The sequence below is a fragment of the Cavia porcellus genome, unplaced genomic scaffold (genome assembly GCF_034190915.1).
Source record: "Cavia porcellus strain 051 isolate PalLab524CR breed Dunkin Hartley unplaced genomic scaffold, mCavPor4.1 scaffold_2, whole genome shotgun sequence".
Lineage (NCBI taxonomy): Eukaryota > Metazoa > Chordata > Mammalia > Rodentia > Caviidae > Cavia > Cavia porcellus.
This window is the reverse complement of record NW_026947485.1, coordinates 129,191,352-129,217,586: the sequence shown is the minus strand read 5'-3', so window position 1 is coordinate 129,217,586 and position 26,235 is coordinate 129,191,352. Positions and strand designations below refer to the sequence as shown.

Genomic DNA, 26,235 nt, shown 5'->3' with positions numbered 1-26,235 from the left:
TATAAGTATCCTTATATATAAGGATATAAGTATCTCTCCTTCCAACATCCTAACCAGCTGTATATCCTTCAATGGACTAATGCAGTATCATAACCAAGCTTCAGTATAATACACCAACGATCCAGAAGCCCCACCATGAGGCTTTAGCGGAACATTTATATATAAGCCATACCATTGGTGCAATGCAACCTTTTTTTTTTTTTTGGATTTGTTTACATTTTTTTCTGTTCTAGGGCTTCAGTCAGCCTTTTCTTTGATGAATTGACTCTTTTAACTGAAGATTTTTATATATAAAGAATTGCACCCAAAGATCTGTGCATTGCTAGTGGTGACATTACTTTTCTGCTCAAGGCGAGTATGTATGTGTGTGTGTGTGTGTGTGTGTGTGTGTGTGTTTTCAAATTTTTACTTTCTGTATTTGGGCTCTTTGATATATGTGTGTTCTATTAGTTTTCCTGTCACTGAGATACAATACCTGTTACCCATAAGTTGAAAGAGGAAGGGTTTAATTTAGCTCACTGAACCAAGAAATTCAATCCATGGTCACTTGGCTTCAAGGCAGAAACATCATGCTGGTAGAACATGGCACAGAAAAGATGCTAAGTTTTTGGTGGGTGAAAAGTAGAGCCAGGAAGCATTCAGGGTTTAAACTCTGGTAATAACATATTAACAATGGTTATAATAATATAAAAAACAAATTTTAACTAATACTAAGTAAAATATATAGAAACCAAAATAGAGTTAATAGAATAAATAGACAATTGGACACAGCCAAAGGAGGAATTACCTGAAGGATACAACTAAGGAAACTATTTAGATGTAGTGTTAAGGAATAAGAAGGAGTAGAAAATATATATATGGACAGTAGTTTATAAGCCACACAGTAGCATAAGTATATATAATATAAGTCCTAGGAAAGAATGGGAGTGAGTAGTTATTTGAAGAAATGCCTATTGATTTTCATGAGTTGAGGAAAGATTCAGAAAGTACAGAGTTTTCAGGATTAAGTATATACTAGACATTATGAAATTATAGCACATCAAAGTTACAGGGAAGATTACTTTGAAAAAACAAAAATATTCCAGAGAGTAAAACTGATGACATACAACTTCAGATGCAATGACAGCAGATGTATTATGATGCATGGAAACTGGAAGACACAGAGGAAAACCTTAATAGAGGGCTGTATGCACAAATAAAATCACCATTCAAAATTAGTCTACACAGATACATTTTCAGACAAAGGCTGACAGCTTATATTTTCCTGAAGAACTAGAGGAAGAAAACTGAACTAATCCGAGATAGTGAAGTGCAACTGGGAAGGAATGTTGAGCAGAGGAATTGGTAAGCAAGTGAGCATCTGAACCAACTTTCACTACAGAAAGCACAACAGTGTAACCACCCAGAAGGCATAAAAGCAACATGAAACAAACAATATGTACATAAAAATACATGCAACAGATTAAATAAGTTTAAAAATGGAATAAAGATTTCTTCCATACCTATGAACTATTCCAGAGAAGTGACGTGTTAATGGTAGATTTTAGTGTTGTAAGTGTTCCTACTAAAACTGTAAGGATGTCACTAGAGGAGTAGAAGTATATAACTATTTTTTATCAGGCAGACAGATTTTTTTTTTCAAATCCATTTTATTCACAGGTAAAAATAAAAATACTACAACAAAATTTTAAAGTCAAGCAGAAATTTAAAAAAAGCTTAGAATATTAAAAGATACGATAAACTGGGCATATAGTTCAAGCGAAGGATGGTGAGGTGAGAGCATAGCTTGAGTCTGGGAATTCAAAACCAGCTTGGGTATCATAGCACAACTCTCTTGGGTGCAACAAATAATAGGAAAAGCAAGACAAGAAAAAAGTACAAACTATAATGAAATATATTATCCAAATTCAATAATTACAATAAACTTCCCAGCATCAATTAAAAATAATGAAACAAAAATTTTTTTTTGTGATCTAAAACATACTTATCTAAAACAAAAGAATATGGAGTAAAAAATAAACCTAATTATGCATGCAGGCTTGTTTATTTGTTTAATTAAAAGTTGATGTTTTAGCTAGGCATGGGGGCCACCCTTGTAATCCCAGATGTTGGGGCAGGAGGATTGCAGTTGGAGACCAAACTTGAAAACTTACCAAGACCCTGTCTCAAGATATAATTTTAAAAAGGTATGGATAAAGGTAGTAGAACAGTTGCCTAGCATGCATGAAGTCCTGGATTCTATCCCCAATACTGCATGCATACATACACACATGCATACCTACATACATAAAACAGTTTTTACAAACCTGGCATGGTGGTGCATGCCTGTAATTCAGTCACTCTGGAAAGCGAGTCAGGAGAATTACAAATTTGAACCAGGCTGGGCAAGTGAGTGACTTACTGATATTAGATCATGAGTTCGATTCCTGGTACCAAAAGAAAGAAAGAAAAGCCCAGTTTTGTGGGAAAATTCTGGTTGAGTCCTCAGTACAAAATGTTGATGTAAGCTTGACGTAGTGGTACATGCCTGTAATCCCAGCACTTAGGAGGCTGAGGCAGGAGGATCACTGCAAGTTCAAGGCCATCCGGAGCTGTATAGTGAGACCCTGTCTCTAAATGACCAGAAAATAAAGTTGATATTTTCCCAGAGTGTAATACTAAACCTGATTCTTTTGAACCATAAATTGGTCAACCCCAAAGATAGAAATTGTGCAGTATTGATGTTCCTATCATATTGCTTTGTGGAGAAACATGTTTTAAAGCAAGTTACTGTGCAAAGCTGGGCTCTCCTACCAATTGCATTTTGTCTGTTCAGGAATGAATAAGACTTGTTTCTGAAAGGTGTCAGATTTTTAAATATTATTTTTATTGATAAGCAAAGTGAAACTAAAACAGAATAACCTTAATAAAGTCTGTCCATTCTGGTTTGACTATTATCTTCTTTTGAAGTCCTGTAATGTCTCCAATGTTTTGGTTTTATTGGTTTTGTTCTTTACTGTTTTGTTCAATTTTATTATAACTGATGATATAGGCAATTCTTTTTAAGATAGCAAGAGGCATTATGGTAACCATTGTTATTACCTTGTATTGTGTTTTTATATTATGTCCATCCTTTTGACTTGACTGACTATTTTGTTATGTCACATTTGGTTTTATTCTCTTCAAAAAAAGTAGTAAGAACTGTGGGAGTAATAAAACCAAAAATGTACAATTCTCATTGTAAAAAAGAGAGGAAAAGAAAGTGCTCTAAAGGATATAACTGCATGTATATTTAAGCGTATAAGATAGATAACCATATTACTGAGTTTTTGTTGGATCATTGAACAGAACTGTTTGCAGTCTCACTGTTTGAATGTCACTTTGTATGCTTTAATTCTGTAACTTGAACAACTATTTCTAAGATGGCAATATGTAATCTATTAACTAGTGATTTCCTACGGTTTATTTTTTTCTTGAAATTCTGTGTAACTTGTACCCTTTGTCTGTTTCTTTTTTCTTTTTCTCCTTAAATAAAATTTAAAAAAATATAAAAAAAAGAAAGCACAAGTTTTTCTCCAAAATATTATTAAACTTTTAACACAGTGAGACCACATACTAGTAACCTTTATTTCTGAGATACATTTGTGATAAATGAGGTTTCTCATATTGGTCCTTCTTGACTTGTATCGAAACTTGAGCTTTCTAAGCAAATGAATAATGTTTAGATGCTTAGATAAAACTAAACTGTTTTAGAAACATCTAATGTAATGATTATATAATAATTATTTTAAGCAAGAAACTGAGTAAATTTGTAAAACCTAGTAAATTTACGAATGAATGTAGTCTAGTGAACCTGACATCTGAGATTTTTTGAAGAATTTCATGATTATATTTGTCTTTTAGAGTTTTCTTTTTGGTTCAGTTCATCTTGTCTTCTTCCCAAAGTTAGGATTCTCTTAACATGTAGGTCTCTTCTCTAGGATAGATATGACTGATGGTATTTTACATCTCGGGCTAAACTTCTTACTCTCTTTATGGGCTTAATATAAATTTTTATCTTATATAGTTAATAAAGTTGTGAAATAAAATTTATTATTGCTGTGAATCAGTCAGGCCAAATTTACCATGTTATTAATGATAGCTCTTTAGAGAAAGAAAGGAAGTGTGACGATTAAACTTAAAATATGTATTTAAAATACTTGTGTTCATTTTTTTCTCATCTAGCTAATTATATCCTTTATCATATATTCCATTTTGCTTCTGAAATCAGTCTCAAAAGTGCCTAAAGGACCTTCTAGTTGGCTTGATTGTGTCATCTTTATCTACTTCCTTAAATTATAATCTATTAGCGTAATTCATTGGAGTAAAGGATATAAGTGTTGGCTTCTTATTTAATTAAGGACCAGAAGCAATGTTGAAACCAAGAGGTACCTGATGAGGATGCAGAAAATGTCTAATAAATTTCAAGAGTAAATTTGTAACAGGTGAATACTCCTCTCTTCAATTGGAAGTGTTCCACTGAGAAACCTTTTTCTCAGACTTTATCTTAGCTCTGTGGTCTATCTCTTTGATCATTACCACTCCCCTTTTAAAATTTGCCTCTACTCTCTACATGGAAAATCCTGAGCTAGGAACAATTGAGTTAGAATCTAATTCTTTAGAGGACATATTTCTATTGGTAGTTAACAGTTTATTCTACGTACATCCCTTCTGGTATAGATTCATTTATTTTATCTGTGGGTTGCTTCCTAGAAATCAAAAGAAATCCTTGAGAATTACCAGTTGTAGTCAATATGAGCTTCCAATATTTCTTTCAAATAATACTAGATCTCATGGATAGTTCTACGTTGCGTAGTTTTTTTTTTTTATATCAGTTTCTCCCTCATTTTACTCATAATATGGCTGTCATTCATTTTGCTTATCTGTAAGTTATGATCAGTGAAAAATAAGAAAAAAATTAAAAATTTATTTCACCTTTGTTTCTTCTTTAACACTTTTCCATTTTTTAAAAAATGTAAATCCAAACTTCTGACTTGTATCATTTGTATCATTTCTCTATGAAATGTCTCTTTCTTTAAACATTTCTTGGAAGCCAGGACTAGTGGCATGAATTTTCCTCAACTTTTGTTTGAGTCTTTCTTCACTTTCGAAGGATACTTTTGGGGGTACAGAATTCCAAGTAGGTAATTTTGTTTTGTTTGATTTTTCTTTGTCAGTGCGTATTTTAGTGTGCTCTTCTTTTGCTTGCATGATTGAAAAGAGAAGCCTGCTGCAGTTCTCGCCCCATCTCCTCTTGGTTACGTTCCCCTCACACCCTTGCTCCTGACTCTCCCAGATCTTCTCTTCATCTTTGGTTTTGTCCAGTTTGAATGTGATATAGCTAGATGTAGTGTTTTGGTTTTTCTGTTTTATCTTGGTTGTTGTTATCTCTGCTTCCTTGATCTATTATTTTTGTGTAGTTCTTAATTTTGGAAAATTCCTGGGCATTACTCAGTTGGTCCATTTCCTTTTTCTTCTCCTTCTTGTAGTTTCATTATACAAAACTTCCTTTTTTGTAATTGTTCTATAATTCTCTCATATTCAGTTTGTGTATTTTGTTTTTCTCTTTGTATTTGAGTTTTAGAAGTAACTTTTGAAAAAATCTTTAGTCCCAATGATTCTTTCCATGGCTGTGATCAGTTTACTGATGAGTCCATGAAAGGCCTTCTCCAGTTCTGTTACACTGTTTTTATTGTTGTTGTTTTTTGTTTTTTCTCATCTTGCAATTCCTTTTGATTATTAGATTTCCACATTTTACCTACTTTAATCCATCTTTTCTTGTACATTGCCTCCTTGTTCCAATAATTGTTAATGTTATTAATACATTAATCATATTTATTTTAATTTCTTGGTCTGATAATTCTTTCTAGTCTGAGTCTTAATTCTGGTGCTTGGTTTGTCTCTTCAGACTATGAAGAATTTTGGTTAGGTTTTTGCCTTTTTGCCTGACAAATAATTTTTCATTAAATTTTGATGTGATATATCCAGCAAATAAGAAGTGAGGTAGATAGGGCTCTAGTATAAGGCTTATCATCTTCATGTGACCTGGAGTTAGGCAGTGTTTACTGTGGCTGGGTTGTCTGAAGAAAGCATCTCCTCTAGTGGTCTTTTTTGTATTTTCCTATTGTCTTTGGGTTTTTCTTCTCATGAGCTCAAATTAGGCATTTCTTTTCCTGTCAGGTCAGTGAGGCACTGGTAATTTCCCTGGAGATAAGACCTTATTAAGAAAGCATGAGGATTTTCATAATAGCAATATGAGGAATATATTTTTAAATTGTTATTTTCCCCCTCCTCTTCTGAAGGAGGTTTATATACACACTTCACAGAGGAGCCTGGTAGGGCTCCTAGAAAGAACACTCACTGCTTTTTAGGGCGGGGCATACTCTTAGTTTTTAACTCTTAAATTAGTCCGCACTGGGCCTCTAGGAGTCTACCCATTGTAGCTTAAGTATTTCTAGTTTCTGGCAGCCTTCTACTGAGGCTTCTGTTCCTGGGCTTTTGCTGCCTGAAAACTCTCCATAGCTACTTGCTGTCTCTGCAGTTTTCAGGGGAGCAGTTTGTCCTGTGTCCTCAATTCTCTGATGTATCTAAGTAGAGTTACTGACTTTCAGCTTGTTCAACTTTTTTCTTTTTATGCACCTAAGAGTAGCTGCTTCCAGGCTCTTTATACATTGGATTGGAAACTGAAAGATCTTATGTTTCTTATTAGAGTGAAGATACAATTTTAGAGCATGCTTACTCTCTTAAGCCTTTTATTTTTCATCTTTGAACACAGCTTTCAGTGAATATTTGAACAAAGATGACATACTGACAGAAATACTTTTCTCATCTCCTTTTTGAAATTAAGTTTTCATTTTTTTCTAAATGCAGATTGCAATCCTATGCAATCTGGAAGGCAATGAATGAATCCTTGATGCTTCTTTCTAAGCCTTGATTCAGCAATTAGAAAAGACTTCTGAAAATTGCAAACACTTATCTGCCTCAAAAAATGTAGATCAGACGGACAGTTAGGAGAATTCATATCCCAGTTTAAAGCACCTTTAATGTGCCTGATAAAATCCTGTGAATGGAAAGAGAAATACTGATAGGACATACAAATCATAGTATTCCAGGACTACTCGGGTCATAAACAGGTATGTAGCACCATTGAATGTGTTAGACAGTGATATTCAGTCATGCCCAGAGTTACATGGAGGTGGGACAAGGAACACTGCCTGCCCTAGTTGACAAGTGTTTGGACTGAAGCTGAGAAGAAGATTCTAAGGGCAGAAACTGTTGAAGCGGTGCATGGTTAGTCTTTGCTTGTTTTTCTTCTGTAGTCAGGAACAGGCGAAAAAATACATTCGGCCAATTATAGATTTATGATTATATTATTTGGTTTCATATATTATAAATTCCAGAATAGACATTTGCTTTATAAGGCAAATATAGCAATTCTTGAATTTTTTATTGTTTTATTCTCTTGTAGTTTGAGAATTAAGAATTGTGATATTTTAGCTAATATTGATAAAGAGTTTGAACTACCAACAGTTTTTTTTCTCAATTTAAGTTTCTTAAATATTTTGCATAGTAGTAGAATTCAAATGAACTTTGAGGTAAGCTTGATTGGTTTTGTTGTTTTACCAATAAAAATATTGTATGATTTCATAGGAAGTTTTCAGAAACTCATTTTAGGTAGTCTCATCTAGCTAAGCCACTTCACTTGAAGTGACTAGCAATTATGTGACTTTTAACCTACTTTTATGTAAAATGTAGGTATTTTTAGTTTAATTTTAAGTTCATAGTATCACTACCCTGCAGTGAGAATACAATGAATTTAATTTTATCCACCTCATTGAAAAAAACTAAATATGAGAATAATATCCGATTAATGTGTAGCAGATCATTACCTAGTTTTACTGTAGTGTCTTAGCTTTTGAAATTTTCATTCCAAGTATGATAAAGCTATTCTTCTTACATCTAAATATTGTTTCTAGGTGAAATGATACAGTATATATACATAGAAGAATTTTGAGCCTCTTTAAAAAAGCAGGATTAAAAAATCTAGTTTAAATTATAGAATGTAGCATTAAAGCAATTAAAATATTAATTTAAAAAACCTTATTATCTGGTTTTGTTTAATTAAGTTTGACTTTTAATTGTATTACTGCTAAGATATATTCTCTAAGATAACTTTCATAGATCTATTCTGGCTTTCATAGATATCAAAAGACATTTGGAAGAAGAGAAATACTCCTCAAAATGACTGTTAAAGCTATGTATTAAATATTTGCTCTTATTTCAAACATGCCTTCTATTACTCTCTGGTTTCCTTGATAGAAACAGTATTTTATTTTTCTGTTGCTGCTGTAAGAATTATCATTGGTTTAGCATTTATGATAAATTTGTTATCTTACATTTCTGTGGGTTAGAAAGTCAGTATGAAACTTACCAGATGAAAGTAAGGGGGTGGCCAGGCAGTTTTGGGCTAGGGAGAAGAATCCATTTACTGTTTATTTCTGCAGAACGAAGTGTCTTGCAATTGTAGGACTCATTTTCTACTGGCTGTATACTGGCAGTTATCCCCATTTTAAAGACCATCACATTCTTGGTTTGTGCCTTGCTTCTTCTACTTTCAAAACCCAGAGCAACCAGTTGAGTCCTTACTTTGTATTTCTCTGGGGCATTGTGCCTCCATAGTTTTCTACTACTAACCTAATTAGATTAAGTCCCCCCTGATAATCTAGGAGAATCTTCTGATTTTAAGATCAATAATCTTCATCATATGTGCAGCCTGTTTACCATGTAACATTGCATGTTCGTAGGTTTCAGGAATTGGAAAATGCATATATTTGAGAGACCATATTTCTACCTCTTATAAATACAGTATTGACTGGTATCTGCATTTTCTGTGTCCATGCTCTTTTTTTCTGTTTATAATATGAAACATTTTCCTCCTTGATATAATGAATACAAAAGTATTGAAACTCAGACTCCTATAGGAATTATATTAGATAAAAGATCTGTAGGGAAATTACAAGGGAAATAGATTTTAAAAACTTTGAGGAAAGAGAGGCGGCTTTTAGAGTAGTCCTATCCAAAGGAGAAAGTCTTGTACATACCTCATGTTTTAATAATTGTTCCTACTCTTTACTTCCAAGGTCCATACTTGCATAGCAACAGGAAGTAAACCATTTCAAGTAATTAGGAATCTCTTAAAATAATATCAGAACTCTTCAAGATGATTAGACATTCACTTACAGCAATAACTTTCAATAATTTACCAAAATTTACATCAGTTTGATAATGTGACCTTGCATCTTAATGTGTTGTTTCTTTCCTACTTAGATCATCACGAAGTATGTATATGAGCTCCTGGAAAAGGACTGTAATTTGAAAAAAATCACTATTCCAGTAAGTCTAATTTTTTAAAAAAAAAATATTTATTTCAAATGTTTAGTTTTGAACATGTTGACACTAAAAGGGTTATCTTTCTTTTGTCCTTTTTTGTTTCAGTGGAATAATTTCTTTTTAGTTATTTGAAGTAAACCAGGACACTTTTTGTTGCACTGAACATTCACTAACTTTTTAAACATTTTGTTTTTTTTAAAAATTTTTTACTTCTATATGCAATATGTTTCCTCTAAACATTCCCAAATTCATTTTTGGCATTTGCTATTTGTAATACTGTCCTGGACCTTTTTAGCGGAACACTATTTTGAAATTTGGCAAATTTTGCCGTTTTGGAGCAAAAAACTGAGATTTGTTCTCAGATTCAAATTCTTCAAAACAAAACAAAAAAACTTTTTAATTTAAAGCATGAACATTGAGCTTTCAAATGAAAAAATTCTAATCTTATGTGTGAAATCATGTGGGACTATTTTAGATGATCTTTGCTGTTCCTAGCAACTCTGTGTATGATATATAAGAACTTGGAAGGTTTGATGGAACTAATCTACTTATTGCACACCAAACTTTGTATATAGGTAATTTCAGTTGCATGAGTTTTACATAAGAACTTAAAATTCCTTAGGTAACAATATCCTATTACAAATTGGGGAGTTTGAGGGTTTCTTAACATGGCTGATTTCATGCTTCAATTTTAAACAACTTCTACTTTTACATTTAATTTTCTATAGGTAACCCAAGTGCCAGGTCATGCTGTTAGTCATTCATGCAAATACCTAATGGTATTTGAGGTTGATTCCTTCAATTCAGCAAAGGTTTATTAAAAGGTTTTTTAGATTCTAGACACTCCAAATGCTTGTGACTTTTATTAGTGAATAAAACATTGCTCTGTTACTAGGCCAATCTTAGGTTTATTTGAATCTTTCTTAAGAAATTTCGTGAAAGCCAAGATTTTAGTAACTTTTGGGAAGGAGCATGCCAGTTTTTTGGAATGCAACTTTTCATTTTATTTTTGACTTTCGATGTAGTGTTTTTATAAAAACTGTGTATTCACTTTGGTCTCCTGAAAAGTCAAGGTACAATTCCGTTGCTTTATCCAGTCCTTTTTTCTTGTTATTTCTTTTAAAATTTCTCAAGAATAGTACTTAAAGATACAGCATACTTATATCTCTACTTCCACTGAACCTTAAATCTCACTTTAATCCATAGATTTCCAGTACAATTTGCAAGACAGTTGGCGTTATAGATCATGTTATATGATTAAATTTTATTATTTTTATTGAAAACCTGAAATTAGGTAGAGGATGTTATTTTGTAATCTGTTTGTTATCCACCCATTTTAAATTTCCCTCTGATGCTATCAGTGTACAGAGAGATTTATATTAGGTGAGACCCAAAAAAGAACAGTGTATCCATTTTTGGTAATAATGACTCCCTTTTTTTATAAACTTGAAAAAAACCCCACAAATTAATCTCTTTTTTAAATGATCACATATTTTACGTAATTCTGAAATGTTTCCTCAATAACTATTAATTTCTCCAAAATTTTCCTAAATCAAAGACCTAAAAGAGACAATGTATTTTTTAAAAGAGACATTCTTTTTCCTAAAAGAGTACCACCACCTTTTTTTTCCTTGACAGTGAACTAAAATTTATTTTTATAGCTGAACTATTTTAAAAAGACTCTCCCAGCTGTTTAAAGTGATAGCACTTTGTGGAAGCCCATGATTTGACAGTGAAGATCATGATCATGTCTTATATTTGCTTTACAATGAACATAAATGTCGTAACATATTCTGTATTATATCTCTTGCATGTACAGAATTTTGAATACATGAATTATCGTAATAAATTCAGTATAGTTTTTTTAGTTTGTATGTGTATCATGATTAAGTGAAACATCACAATTTGTCAGGTTCCAGAGTATAACAAAATGAATTGTTAATTGCTAAATACTGTTTTATACAGTCTCAGTGACCTAATGGTATTTGAGGTTGATTTGTCAATAAAGTGATCTCTTAGCTTAATCACTTACCACTGTTTAAAGATAAATAGCCTCGGCATAGCCATTTCCAAACTTTATTAGGCTAAGGAAGAAAAAAAAATTTTGTATAGGTATTTTAACACATAAACAACACTGATTTTATATAGAATAAGTTATAGTTACAATGTATAGTCAGAGTCCTCTGTTAAATTGAGGTAAATATTACACAGTGATTAGCTCAAGTACTGTATTGCTCTTATCACATAAGTGTTAATATTATATTATTCATCTTCATTATTGTTTTTATTTGTATATTCTGGTGTTCTCATATTTTCAGGTCAGCTTTTCTGGATGTTCAGGTAAAACTATTATTTATTCATTCATGGCTACCTTAATTTGTTGCTCCTTAAAAATTTGTGAGCAGCATTATAATAAAAATCACTTTTGTATCTTATGAAAATAAGTACTGTTTCAGTTTTAAAATGATTAGTTTGGAATTCAAATTGGCGAAATTCCATTGCTTAAAAGATTGACCGAGTTCCCTGCTGGTTAACAGAGGGGACTTAGTCAAATAGAAAAAAGGGGTGTGATCAGCACCCACTAAAGAGCCTCTCGTTACTGGTTTTCTCCTGATGGTAAATAGATGGCCATTTTCGCTGCCGTGCAGGGATTCATTAAGGCCCCACTGTGATTTACTCTGGGAACTCTTGGTGGCCTCTTTTTTAATTGTACAGTGATATCTGTGCCTTTAAATTTTTTTCTACTGATCTTATCACTGTTTTCTTTTTTTAAGCCACTTTACCTGAGCGATTCCTCTGTTTTCATATAATGTTCCTAGGTAAAAGGGAACTTTTCTTCTCAGGTTTGGTTTTTTCTCTCTCTCTCATCTACTTCTCTTCCTGTGTGGCTTCACTTTTATTTGCTTTCGACATCATAATTTGCCTACTGTGGATGCAGCATGCAAGTGAAGCTAATGTGGTTGTGTTTTACTTCATATTTCTCTTCCTACATTTTTAGTAACTAATAATAAAGCTACAGTTACATCATTTTAATTCTTAACATTATGATACTCTTTTAAAATTCTTTGTCATTATGCATTAGTCTAATTTTCACATATGCTTCTGAACCTGGCAAATACCATAGTCATTTAAAAAGGATACATTATTTAGTTAAATTCCTTTTATCTAAAAGAAGTCACTGGCGATGATTGATAAGTGTATTTTAAAAGTTTTTGTTCATTCCTTTACTTAATTAGCAACTATATAACACACCAGGTTCCAATCTAGATACTTAGAATGTAACTAAATACAAAATAGAGAACTTTGTGACTTCTTGGACTTACATTTTAGTAGAGAGAGCAGATGCTGAGTAAGCCATCTACGAACAGATGCGTAAAGTACACAGTATGTCAGATTGTGGTAGATGGTGTGGAGGAAAATAGATCAGGGAAAGGGACCAAGAAATTTTTAGGGAGGTGTTTGAAATTTTAAATGGATAGATGGGGAAGCCTTAAGTAAGAAGTCCCTCTGCCCGCAAGCCCAGTGGTCATTCTGTTCTGAGTAAAATGTCATTTATGCTTCATTAATAGCTAAGCATCTAATACACATACCAACCTCATTGTTTTAGAATTACAGAAATTTTTTTATTTTGCTATTCCCATGCTTACTGACTGGTAATGTTTGGAATCAAGGGCTTTTTTTTTTTTTAAATCTGGAATTTTTGCATATTTCTTGTTTTGATTTCTGCATGAATACCTATTGTTGACAACATGAGGAGCTATTGTATTGCAAAGTGTGTGGATTGATCTCTAGTAGGGGTATTTTTGTTTGTTTTGGTTGGGTTTTTTTGTTTGTTTGTTTTTTGGAATGGGGATCAAATTGACAATCTCACACTTGCCAGGAAGGTGCTTACTAGAAGGGGTATATGTTACTAGCTGTCCATACTGTTCAGCTCTGGCTCTAACCTGGCTGACAAAGGCTGCCATTTCCTGTTACTGGCCACCATTGATGTGGGATACAGTTCACTGTGACGTATGACACACGTGATACAAGGTTGAAAAGTTGTAATTCCTTCTTTGTGTTTTTGTAAGTCTTTCAAATTTAATTCATATGTCATCTAGCTAGATACTTAAATGTTAAGCACAATCAAAATGGACATCCAACTTTTCCCTTCTAACTAACTAGTGCTTAATGCAAGGTTACTGGAATATATGAATAATGTTGCTTCATAAAATTATTGTATAATTTTGCATTCACAATTTCAGTGAAACTTGAAAGTACAAATACATAGAAAAATATTTGAATTTCTAAATAGTTTCCTTTATCCTCTTTTAAAAATTTTTAGTATTCAAAACCAAACTATGGTTTTCCAGTAGACGTTATCTTCAGATTGAGGTTTTCTATTTTCCATTACAGGTATAATAAACATCAGTTAAAGAATTATAGGCTGTGTGACCTTGGGCAACTCATTTAAATTATATAAGATTCAATTTCATCTCTAATGAGCATTATAATAGTATCACCTTAATAGGATCATTATTGAATGAGAATGTTTTTAAAAGTTAACATAGTATCTGAATCACAGGAAACACACAAAACAGTTACTTATTTTTATGCATGACAATAATATAATCATGACCACACAGTAATATGAAGGGAGGCATATTTCCAGTATTCTTTGAAATATATTTTTGTATTCAAAATACTATCCTATTTTGCTTACCCACCTAACTGCAATTGCTAATTTCTAATGAAAAATATAATTTTATTTTAAAGTTGTTTTAACCACTAAGTTCTGTAATAACCATTAATTTATAATCATTAGTTGTATTCTCAGTTTTTGTATGCCTCATCAGCAAACAGTTGTTTATTATCTAAACTTTTTTAATTACAGGTAGATGCTACTGAAAATGAGCCAAAGAGTTTTATCTTTATGAGTGAGGATGCTTTGACAAACCCACAGAAACTGATGGTCCTAATTCACGGTAGTGGTGTTGTCAGGGCAGGTCAGTGGGCTAGAAGGCTTATTATAAATGAAGATCTGGACAGTGGCACACAGATTCCTTTTATTAAGAGAGCTGTGCATGTAAGTGCAATTTCCTTTTTCTGGCATTTTATAGTTTTATTATGTGTTGCGAAGTATTTGCTAATGTTCCTTCAAAAAGTGTATCTTAAGTATAGTGGTCTTCGCCTGGTTATTTAACTTACATGATGATTTGTTTGCATTTTTGCATTTCTTAGGAAAAACAAAGTGGTTTGTGCATACAAAGATTTAGGCAATATCTTTGAAATGAATCTAATCTAATCTAATCTTTTATTTCTTTTCTTTTCTTTCTTGGTACCTGGGATCAAACTCACGAGCTTGTGCTGGGGCAAAATGAATATTTTCAATTCTAAGGTTATTTTGTTTTTTAATTATATGAAATATCAAACTATCAAATATTCATCAATATTGAAAATATTTTTACCAGAATATCATGATTGCTTTTGTGAACCTTTGACTGCCTAATTTAGTGAAGTTGGAAAGTAAAGGAGATACAACTCTTTTCATTGAAATTAACATAACTGAATGGTTTTTGTCCTGTCTTAAAATATTCCTTAGAACCCCCCAAAATAAATTGCTGTAAACATATGACAAAACATACATGGTAATGATCCAAAACTAGATCTTTATTAGTTGAATTCAAACTTTTTAAAAATTGATATCTTAAGATTGTATTTAAAGTTTTATTTCCTAAAATAATGACATTATTTTTGTTACCTAACATTATTAGATCTTCAAGTTCATCTAAAGTTGTTTTATTGTTTCATTCTTAATTTCTGCATTGAACTGCCAAATTTCACAAAATATACATTTCTTTTACATGGGAATGGAAATCTTCAGAAAAAAAGTACAGTGACAGCTTATGTAAAAAACTAATACAAGATAGCATAACTATAGAATAGTATATGTGTCTGTTTAATTTTAGCATGTTTTTGTAATTAGAACTTAAGAAACTTGAATACCCAAATAATTACAAAAATCAAAACATAATGTATTCTCATTTTATTGACTCTGAAACGATAATAAGTCAAGTGTACCTCCTACAGACTATTTCTGCCAATAAATTTTGAATCTCTGAAAATGCTGCAAGTTGAATTTCTTAGGTTAATTGCATACCTTTCAGTTTTCGTAAATATATGAAGTGCACCAAGGCATTACTTTTGGTTTGGTTCCTAACTCTAGTAGTGTTTTTAGTAGAATTGAAGTAATTTTTCAATTAATAAATTTAATTAAATATTCATTTAGAAAATTGAACTTATGCTGAAATCATGTAAAATATTATATTTTAAACTATTTTTATTTGAAGCTATAAATGATAAAATGAACCATCTTTTTGCCACGTTAATTTGTGGTTAGCCTAGATCTGACTTATGTACTTTAGGGAGAACATTATATATAAAATGTATGTACAATCCAATAAAATATTTGAAAATAAGACAGTAAAAAAAAATCTAATGTTTTCAGTTAGTGAGGGCTTGATGAAATATTTAATGTGTTATCTTTGTTACAGGCGATCTATACCTTGCTTATTCTAGAAAATTTGGATGTGTATGGTTCTTGAAGAGTGTTGAAAACCATGCCAAATACTGTAACTTAAACAGCTACTTTACAGACAGACCTGATGGAAGGGTGGGATTTGTTAGCAATATTTGAATTGTAATGCATTTAGGTTATGTAAATAGTAACAAAATTTCCCCGCTATTTTCACTCATGGCAACTCATGATTCCTTGAAAGGAAGCAGTTTATTTTTAAGTATTATGGTATGCTTCTAAATTTAATTTTTATACTTTATTGTCCTTCATTTTTAAAAATAAATATGAGCTTTAACTGTGGTAACTTCCTTTACAATGAGTGTCTAAAAACAAACTTAAAAACCCAGATAAGACATATTCATTACTTTTATTTTTCTCTTTTTTTTCTAAAATTTTTATTTTTTTAGTGCATTTCAGCAGATAATTATTGCACTCCTTCTGATGAGTTGCTGATAACGCATTTAATTCTTTTTTTAAATTTTCTTCCCTTTTTCCCTTCCCCCCCATCTCTTGATTCCCTTCTCTTTTGCAAAAGATCTACAGGATCTGCTTTTTTTCTGGTATCTTTTCCAGTGGTTCTCTGGTACATTCATTATTCAGGGTCTTTCAGTGTGAAAGCAAGGAGCAACCTGGAAAAGATAGTGCTTTAGGGGAGCAGAGGAACATGTCGTAGGGAGGAAGACATTGCTCATTCTTACTTTCAGACCAGATCAACTAACTCTGCCTTTGCTCGAATGCTTTAAACTTTTCATAGTTTAGAAAAGGCTGGGAACCACTTCTCTGTCAGTTTTTTTTTTTTTTTTTTATGTTTGATTTTTGGTCCATCAGTTTTCATATCACAATAAAATTAGATTCTAGTAAGTGGGGGTCCAGAGAAATCGTGTTTACTCAGTGTTATTAATAAGATTCCACATATTCTTTGCACGTATTTGTTAAAAGTTTTTGTAATGTTAACTACCCCCAACAGTATAACTATATCTTTGAATGGACTTTTTTATGGAAAGTGTTATGTTTACATCCAAGGAGCCACTGTGGTTGACATGGGCATGGTGACTGGAACCTGAGATTTCTTCCCTGAATTTCCAGGGCCCCATAGATTTTAGATGGAAAATCAGAAGTATCAACATCCTTGAATTTTAAAGTACCTATCAATTTTATTATCAATAGTACATATGAGTTTCATGCTAGAGAAACGATGTATATTAGATAAGGCTCCACAAGTGCTTATGAAGTTGCTTAGCTGATATTTTTAATGTTAACAGTCTTCGTGGTGTATTACATTAGTCAGCATGAGAAGCACAAAGTAGCCAAGTGCTAATGACTTAGCAACAGATTGTGTAGTTTGAGAATTACTTCTGTTTGTTATTTTCCTTGATTATTTATATGAATCATTTTAGACATTGTCATCTATCTTTTTAAAAAATAGCCAGGAAAATAGGTGACATTTAAGTAATCTAAATACTAATTAAATACTAAATGCAGGATTACGGGGTACAAAACCTTACTGATTTCTTGGCCCAGGCTCTGACTGATTGAGATATACTGGACAAAAAATTTTATGGAAAGCAGTTTGGGAGCCACTAATATATACAAATTTTATTGTACATTGGACTCACCTAGGGGCTTATTAAACCATAAATTTTTACCCTGAAAGTCCTCAGTGTTTGTATCAGAGGTATGGTTGGGACTTGGAGAACGTACATGTCTGATAATATGTAGGTGGTACACATGCTCCTGGTCCAGGAGCCACTGGCATAGACCATATACTTTGGACTGGTCAGGAGTTTATTTTACAGTCATTTCTTGCTATTCTTGCAGGATTGGTTCTAGGAACCAAAATCCATGGATGTTCAAGATATAAATCCTGTAGCATTTGCATATAAGCAGTTCACAACCTCCCATATATTTAAATCACTTATAGGTTACTTCTAACAGCTAATACAATGTAAATAGTGGTTGTATTGTTTAGGAAATAAGTTCAGTATAGGTGATTTTTTACAGAACTGTGGTTTAGTCAACTTTTCATTGCAGTAACAAAATACCAAAAGGTATTTTGACTCATATAGTATCAGAGGTTTCAGGCTGTAGTCAGCTGGTTCTGTTGCCTGTAGGCCCGTGGTAGAGCAGAAACATTATGGCATATGAGTGTGCTAGAGGGAAGCTGTTCAGTTCATAGCAGCCAGGAAGCACAGGTGGGCGATGGGAGGAGGCCAGAGAGAACATACACCCTTGAGGAGTTAACCCTGTGTTGTACTTCCTCCAGCAAGGCCTCCGGTGATACCATCAGCTGGAAACTAGGTGTTGCATTCATGGCCTTTGGTGGACATTTCAGATCCAAACCATATCAGTGGGAATTTGCAGATCCAGAACCCACAGACATGGACAGTTTTAACTACACTTTTCATTTTCTAGATGTAAGGGGTGTGGCGGAGCGTGATGGCAGATACGTTTTAAAAAAAGGATAGAGATATAAAGGATAATGTTTTCTAATACAGTCAGCAAAAAGAAAAGTTTAAAAGGGTACTTGAAAAATACTGCCTATAAATGATTCATATCTAACAGGACTTATAATTCTTTTTTTGGAATAGAGTCTTGCTGTGTTGCCCAGGTTGGCCTTGAACTTGCTGTCTTCCTGCCTGAGCCTCCCAAGTACGAGCGGAATTGTAATTGTTATGCCACAGTGCTTAGCTGAAATTAGTAATTTTAATAATTTTAGGACAAACCTACTTAATGAAAGCAATGTTTTCCCTGACTTACCATAGTGAGATTATTCAGGATAATCTACTATTTCTGTAATTATTTTGAGGATGCGATACTGTCTGAGTTTAAAAATTAATAGCTATATTTGTCAATATAATTTAAATAGTTTTGGTTCTATATTTTGTTGAACTGAGCTAATTTATATAGTGTTCCTCTTTTCACTAAACATACATGCAAATAATGAAAAAAAATAACAACAAAACAGAAAATACCTAGCTGTGGGTTTCAAAAGTTAGTAAAGCAATCCTTGAATGGAAATTCATTTTAATCTGAAAGTCTATGCTTTTGATAACAGGTACTATTTTTCACCAGCAGCAGTAGATAGTGAGTTTGGTGATAATAAGTTTAGCTATTGATAGGAATGTAAATTGAGTAATTGTTTTAGGTGGCAGTTTAATAATCTTTCCCAAAATTCGTTGTGTATGCTTATCATCAACTCTAGTCTCATTTATAGAGATTTGCATGAAAGCAGTGTGTAATGAATATGTTCCTGAGTGCTCCCCCGGCAGTTTGTAATAGCACAAAAACTTCTAAGCATTTACATGTCCAACAGTAGGGAAATGTTTGATTAAACAATAGCATATTGAAGCATGGAAGACTATGCAGTTTATTAAAAGGAATGAGTTACTTGTATATGTATGTGAGTTGATTCATGTAGTAATACCAAAGTTATCAGATGAAAATTCAAGAGTAAGATCATTTATTTAAAAAGCAAGCTTATGCATGTATCATACTGCATTTGCATTCATACATGGATATGCATGTACTTTTCTGGAATTACATGCAAGAAACCACAACGTGATTTCATTTAGCTTTTAGTTTCAATTTTAAAAATTTTGATTTTACTTTACTTTTTACTGAGCAGTTTCTTTTTTATATCTTATCGTTTAAAAGCGTTTGAAAAATATCCATGAAATATGGTATTATATTGTTATGGTTCTTGTTTTGTTTCTGAAAGAATTTAGCATTTAGTAAATGTTTGAGTATGAAACTGCAAGAATCTCCTTCATTTTTTCCTTTAAACAGTGATGGAATTTAAACTACTGAAATTCACAGTTTAGAAAAAAATTTCAGTGAGTGGTACTATTTTACTATTTGAGATATGGGGCTACTAACCTATGGTTGAAACTAATATCACTAAGTCCAATTTCAAAACAAACTTTGAGGGAAAATGTAAATTAGTTTATGTTTGTCTTAATTAAAGAAAAAATTCAAAAAAATTAGGTTATATAAATAGTAACTCTTTTCGATTTCCTATTAACTTGTTTTGAAGTCCTGTAGTACTCCCACGATCTTGTTTTGACTGATTAGACTCTGTTCCATTCTATATGATAGTATCAAGTTTGAAGACATAGGCAACTACTTTGAAGACAATAAGATTCACTAAGATACCCATTCTGGTTTGACTATTGTCTTCTTTGGAAGTCCTGTAATGTTTACAATGCCTAAGTTTTATTGGTCTTGTTCTCTACTTTTTTGTCCAACTTTATAATATCTAATAAGATAGACAATTCTTTTTAAGGAAACGGGACAACGTTGATAACCATTGTTGATAAACTTGTACTCTGTTCTACACCATGTGCTATGTCTATCCTTGGTATTGACTGACAGCTTTGTTTTGCCATATTTGACTGTATTCTTCCCCCCCCCCCCCCAAAGAAAGTAATGAGCACTAAGGAGTAATAAAATCCAAGATGTGTAAATTTTGTTGTAAAAAAGAGAGGGAAAAAAAAAAAAAGAAAAAGAGCTCTAACGGATATAACAGCAAGTGTGTTTTGGGTTTGAATGTCCACCTTGTGTTCTTTGATACTGTGATTTGAGGAACTATTTTCAAGAAAATAGTGTGTAATCTACTAGCAGGTAATTTCTTACTGTTATGGTTTTTTGTTTTTGTTTTGTTTTGTAGTTCTGTATTACGTGTACCCTTACGCCGCTTTGGTTTGTTTTGTGTTTTTCTCTTTTTCCTCTTAAATAAAAAAAAAAAAAAAAATTAGTTTTTAAAATACAAGTTTTCATATTGTAGACTTCATTGAAGATTGTTGGAGTAAAAATTTCAGAAAGGTTAAAAGCTTTATCACATTACTGAACTGACAAGGTGTCTGAGACCAACCACACTAGCCCCCATGCCAGCACAAGAAAACAATGAGATGACAGCTCTAGTGTTTGGAGACAGGTTGTTAACGACAGCTTATTCCTTTATGATTTTAACTCTTGACAGAAGACAGGTCTGCTTGTTGCATCATGGCAGATATATCATTACCTTCTGGCCCCGTCAGGACTGAAATGGGAGGAAAAAGCTTGTGTTCAGTTTTGAAAATCCAGTTACCTTCTGGAATTTTGGTCACTTTTTCTGAGATAGATATGATAGATCTTCTGTGATAGCTCTAGTCTTTAGCACTGAACTAATTAAGCAGAAATAATGCCAGAAGTTAAGTTCTTTCCCTCATCAAATGAAGTTTGCTATGATACTGTCAAGCACCTTGCTAATGTAATCTGACATCAACCAAAAAAATTCTACAAGCTCTGTTATGCCTAATATCTATTTGTTTACTATTTCTATACCTGACTTCAGATAATTTTTAAAGCAGATCAAGGCTTTTTCGCTGAGAGCAAGAAAAAATATACTGGATTTAAAAATAATTAGTTACCATTTTTACATGAAAAATAATCATTATAATCTGGCTATAATTATGATCTTTCAGTTTCTTAGTTACATACATATTTGAATTCTTTTTTTTTTTTTTTTTTTTTCCGTATCTACCTAAGAAGTGATTTTGGAGACTTAGAGAAAAGGTGTAGATTTCTCAAAGTATGTCATAAGCCTTGGGGTTTGCATACAACCAGAATTTCAATGTAGGTTGTGATGACATTAAATTCATAAGACAAGCATAAAAAAAATCTTGCTTGATTTCTACCATGTTATTCCTTTTTGAGTCAGTCGAGTGCTTTTTTCCAGTTTGCTTTTTCTCTTGAGCTGTATGTTACTGTGTCCATGGGCTGTATTTTTCCCTCTTTATTGTATTTTAACTGCTGGTCCTTGTTCTATGGTCTTTGATTTAATCAGCAAAAGTATTTTCAATTGCTGAATTAGAGCTGCTTGGGAAGTAAGCAAGTATGCAAGACTGTGGTGATAAGATCTTTGGGAAGAAAGTAATACTTCTTGCAGTTTGAAAGACTAGAGAAGGCAAGACCTGCTTCAGATTTAAATGTTCAGTGAATATATACATATACATATATATATATATATATCATACATATATTTTGTGATATAAATTTAGTGTTATATATAGTGATATATATAAATATAATCTTCCATAAAGTAGAATATTTAGTTGGCAGTTACTGAGTAGCCTAGGTTTAACACAAGATTTAAAATGTCAGGTTTGCATTTCTTACTATACTTGTGGTTTCTAAGATGTTTTAGTTTTTATTCTTTTACCTCGAATGTTTTTCCTCTGATTTTCTTTCATTTGAAAGGGATAACTAAAATGGAAATAATGTAAGCTTTTAGTAAAAAATATAAGTCTAGACCAGACTTGAAATTATCAATACAGTAAATTATGGAAGGAGGTAATTTTTTACAAAACTGTAGTTTGAATGTTTACATTAAGTCAAAATTCAGGTTATACATACTATATTTACATAATCAGTGAAATAAGAAATTTTAAAGAAAATAATATCAAGTATATGAATTTAAGTAAAAATAATTATTAGCCTTTATGGGAGTTGTTCAATAGCATTTCATGTTTCTGATATTCTTGTATTACTTAATTTTATTCAACTTTTCACATAATCTGAAGATAAGGCATTTTAAGATTCTAATTCCAAATAAGTGGCCTGTTTGAATATTGGAACATGACAGTATAGTGTTTTAAGTCTTTTATTAAGAATAGATAGGCTTTTGTTCTCCTGGACTGAAAATAAGCTACCACTTAAAATTTGTAACATGGTTGTCAGAATTTGGCAGAGTGTTTGGTATACTTTGTATGTTTAAAACCTTACCCTTTTATACTTTAAAATAAACAAACTTACAGAGTTTACTACAAGTGTTAATATAATCAGTAACCCTGTACTGCCTCATATGCACTTAAAATGTTAACAGTCTTGCGATCTATGTTCTTGTTCCTCTTTATTATCCTTAGAAAAGAGATGGCACTATGTTTATGCAGTGGTTATACATGGACGCCATTGCCTTGTAAAGTTTGATGCTTTGCAAAGATGACTACATAATAATAAATAGCACAAACAGTGTGTCCAGTACATATTAGTTTTTATAAAAACAATATAGTCTCAAGATTATTCTCATTTTATAAAATTTAAGCCACTTTATATTATGGTTACTATGTAGAATGGTATAACATAGCAAATGATTATTTTTCCCTAGCTTAATTTATAATAAATGTGTTATAATTCCACTTCTGAAGGAAAATAAGTTCTGCCATAATTTATTATTTTGAAGCCAAATACATGTTGAAATAGCTCTTAATGTTACTAGAAACAGTATTTGTAAGAAGCATCTCTTAAGCCTTTTATTTCTCCAGTGATACAGTGATAGTGAATACGATATAAATGTCTCTCCAAAAGAAACTTGTGGAATATACTATTAACTCAGTAATGCAACCTTGCCTTTTCTTTTAACGATGGAATATTAGGAGCTCGGTAACAAAGATTAATTTTTGATACCAAAAATAGGTATGTTTTGATATATATTTATGATATATATATAAACACATATTGCTGCACGCATACTCAGTATGTTAAAATTCAAATTGCTAAAGGAATATTGTTAACTTTTTAAAAAAATATTGTTTAGTCCTTTTGTCAGTCCTTTTGGAAAATAGGTACTTGAGTACCGTACTGTGAGCTCCCTATTTTAATTGTTTTACTTCTTGCAATTCATTGGTTTAAAAATATTTAATAGCGCATGTAGTACAAAGAGGCATATATCAAGGATACTTTTCTAAGAAAACCTCTTTGTTAAAGAAAAGCTACTTTACCTGGGCAGGCCTGCTGTTGCATGCCTATAATCCCAGCATTCAGGAGGCTGAGGCAGAAAGATCACTGGGATTTCGAGGCCAACCTGGGCTCCATAGTGAGTTCCAGCCAGCATGAACTACATAGCAAGATCCTGTCTCAAAAGAAGAGTAACTATTTGGTTTTCATTTTCTGATAGTAGGAAACTGCCTTTTCATTGAACTTTTCAGGTAAACTTACTTGGTATTGGCGTGTTTTATAAATGTACTGTTCCTTTGAACAGTGTGTATTGTCTTGGCACTTTTCTTTTATCCTGGAAGTTAATGACTTACAGCATGAAAGCCATTGGGGGAGGGACACAGTGTGTCATTTGTGCTGCGAGGATTTCCTCTGTCCCGAATGCTGCTGCTTATTTTCTCAGTGTCTGCTGGTGACACTGTATGGCAAAACTCAAACTTGTGCTACTTCTCTAAGGATTCTCCCAGGTAGAAGGTATCTTACATAAAATTAATGATTGGTGTTGCTTTTCATTATCGCCTATCAACACAATTTGCAGTTTTCACTTTAGAGGGGAAAAAACGGGCTATATAGTAAGCACCTAACAACAATACATGAACAGATTTAAAGCCTTGAGTCAGTTTTAATAAGGAAATGTATTTTGAGATAGCCAGCAGTATGTGAACAATAAAAAATATTGACCAATAATTTCTTATGACTTCCATTTATTATTTTAGTATAATAAAATCATAAAATTTAACTTTAAAATGAAAAAAATAATATGGTATTTATATTTAATGACAAAATTTAATTCATTAAGTGAGAAAAAGGTTTTAGTTATTTGAATGCATTTATTAGAAATTTTACTTTTACTCTTCCAGTGAAGCATTTTGGTTAAGGAAATAGTTACGTGTGTTATGGAAATAGTTTTCTTAGAGGAGAAAAATGGGACTCAGTTGATGTTAACTGTTATATTATGTGCTTCATGATGATCACATCTGTATAAATGCTGCAGACTGTGGAATTTAAGATAGCTTTTGACAGTACACTATGTATATACATAATTGTGCAGATTTAAATAATTTGGTTGAGTAATCTTAATTCTTTATTGTTAAATCCCTCAGAACTTTGTTAGTACTATTATGGCTTTTTACAGTCTTTTTTTCTTAAAATTTATAGACTTTTAATTATTTTATGAGAAAAAAATTTAACATTATGAATTAGAATAAAGAAACGTTTGGAAGAAACCTCCATAATCGTTGCATCTTTTTGTGCTTTTGCAACACAGTTCATTACTATCTTAATGCACAGGAATAATTAGTTGAGTGTCCTAACTACTATAGTTTCATTACTTTGTGGACCTGTAATGTCCAGCATCGTAATAGTGACCCAATTTTGACAGATTTTATGGGTGTGCATCTATTTCCATTAATACACATTCACCATTGCCAGCAGTGCGTTTTTTTTTTAATAGGAGCCTAGCTTTGGGGTTAAAGATTCCTAGTTGCCTGTTTTAGTGTTGTGATTTATTAATTTATGATGTGGTCAGGTGTTCTTAACTCAGGCTCAGTTTTTTAATTCATAAAATGAGCATAATAATAATACTAAGTCTTTACTATTATGTGCAAATTAAATGACAATATGTATGACAAGCATTTCCACTGTGCCTGTAGCTGACTCTGAAAACTTTTATATAGAGAGAGGAATATCTAAATTTTAATTAGTAAGAAAGAAAGATGTGTTTTATTAGTGGGAGCTGTCCTTCTTGTTAAATGTACCAAAAGAAAATAGTACATGGTTTCAGTTCCCTTTTCTTAAATAAAAAGATGATATTTACAAATTCTTACCATATAGTTGTTGTATTATACTTGCCTAATTAATGTTAGTGGATATGAAGGTGGTGATGGTAACTATTTAGTGTTTGGGGGGTTTGTTTTCTCTCATTTTTCTGTATAAATCTTGACACTCTATCCTGTTCTTTGCAACAGCATTGCTGCTGAGTCTTTACTGTGTATCCAGCTGCATTGGCACTGAATTTTCTAGACCCATATTACCAACTGTTCTAAGGACTCAAGCAGCCCAGGAGTTAGTTTTAGCACTACCGTGAAGATTTAGATTGACTTCTGATGTTGTCTTCCATTGGTAACTGTATCTAGAAAATAGAAACAGAAATGTACTAAAAATAGTATTTCACAGAAAATATTTTTACTTGCTTTCCGTTATCAAATCTATGTTCCTATCCATCTATCATATTTCTGACTCATCTATAAACCCATCAAATATTTATTGAGGGGGAGCTACTATTCATTTTACAGATTAGATCTAAATTTAATATAAACAGTGATGAGCAGAAGAGTGCCTGCTTTCAAGACATCATAGTTTAGTGACAATAGATAAGCAAATTTTGTGCAGTGTGATATATACCCAAGACTATCAGCCCAGGATACTATGGCTGAGCATATTAAATCTGTCTGTCTAGTAGTAATATTCACATAAGCTCTCAAGTGTAAGGAGGCATTTGACAGTAGAGAGAGGTATTG

At 32.2% G+C, this 26,235-nt stretch overlaps 1 protein-coding gene across 10 annotated transcripts in view; it reads left to right on the top strand.

Moving 5' to 3' along the window:
• The window catches only part of Arb2a (ARB2 cotranscriptional regulator A), a 420,978-nt gene that overhangs the window by 99,102 nt on the left and 295,641 nt on the right, over window positions 1–26,235 (top strand). For 8 of the 10 annotated variants that reach the window (XM_063245337.1, XM_063245342.1, XM_063245338.1 and 5 more), the window contains 2 exons: window positions 9,346–9,411; window positions 14,282–14,473. The exons of 1 other annotated variant lie outside the window; for it this stretch is intronic. In XM_063245337.1, the coding sequence (XP_063101407.1) occupies window positions 9,346–9,411; window positions 14,282–14,473 (258 nt within the window). The remainder of the gene's footprint in view (window positions 1–9,345; window positions 9,412–14,281; window positions 14,474–26,235) is intronic. One more of the 10 variants, XM_063245343.1, reaches the window with a different exon arrangement.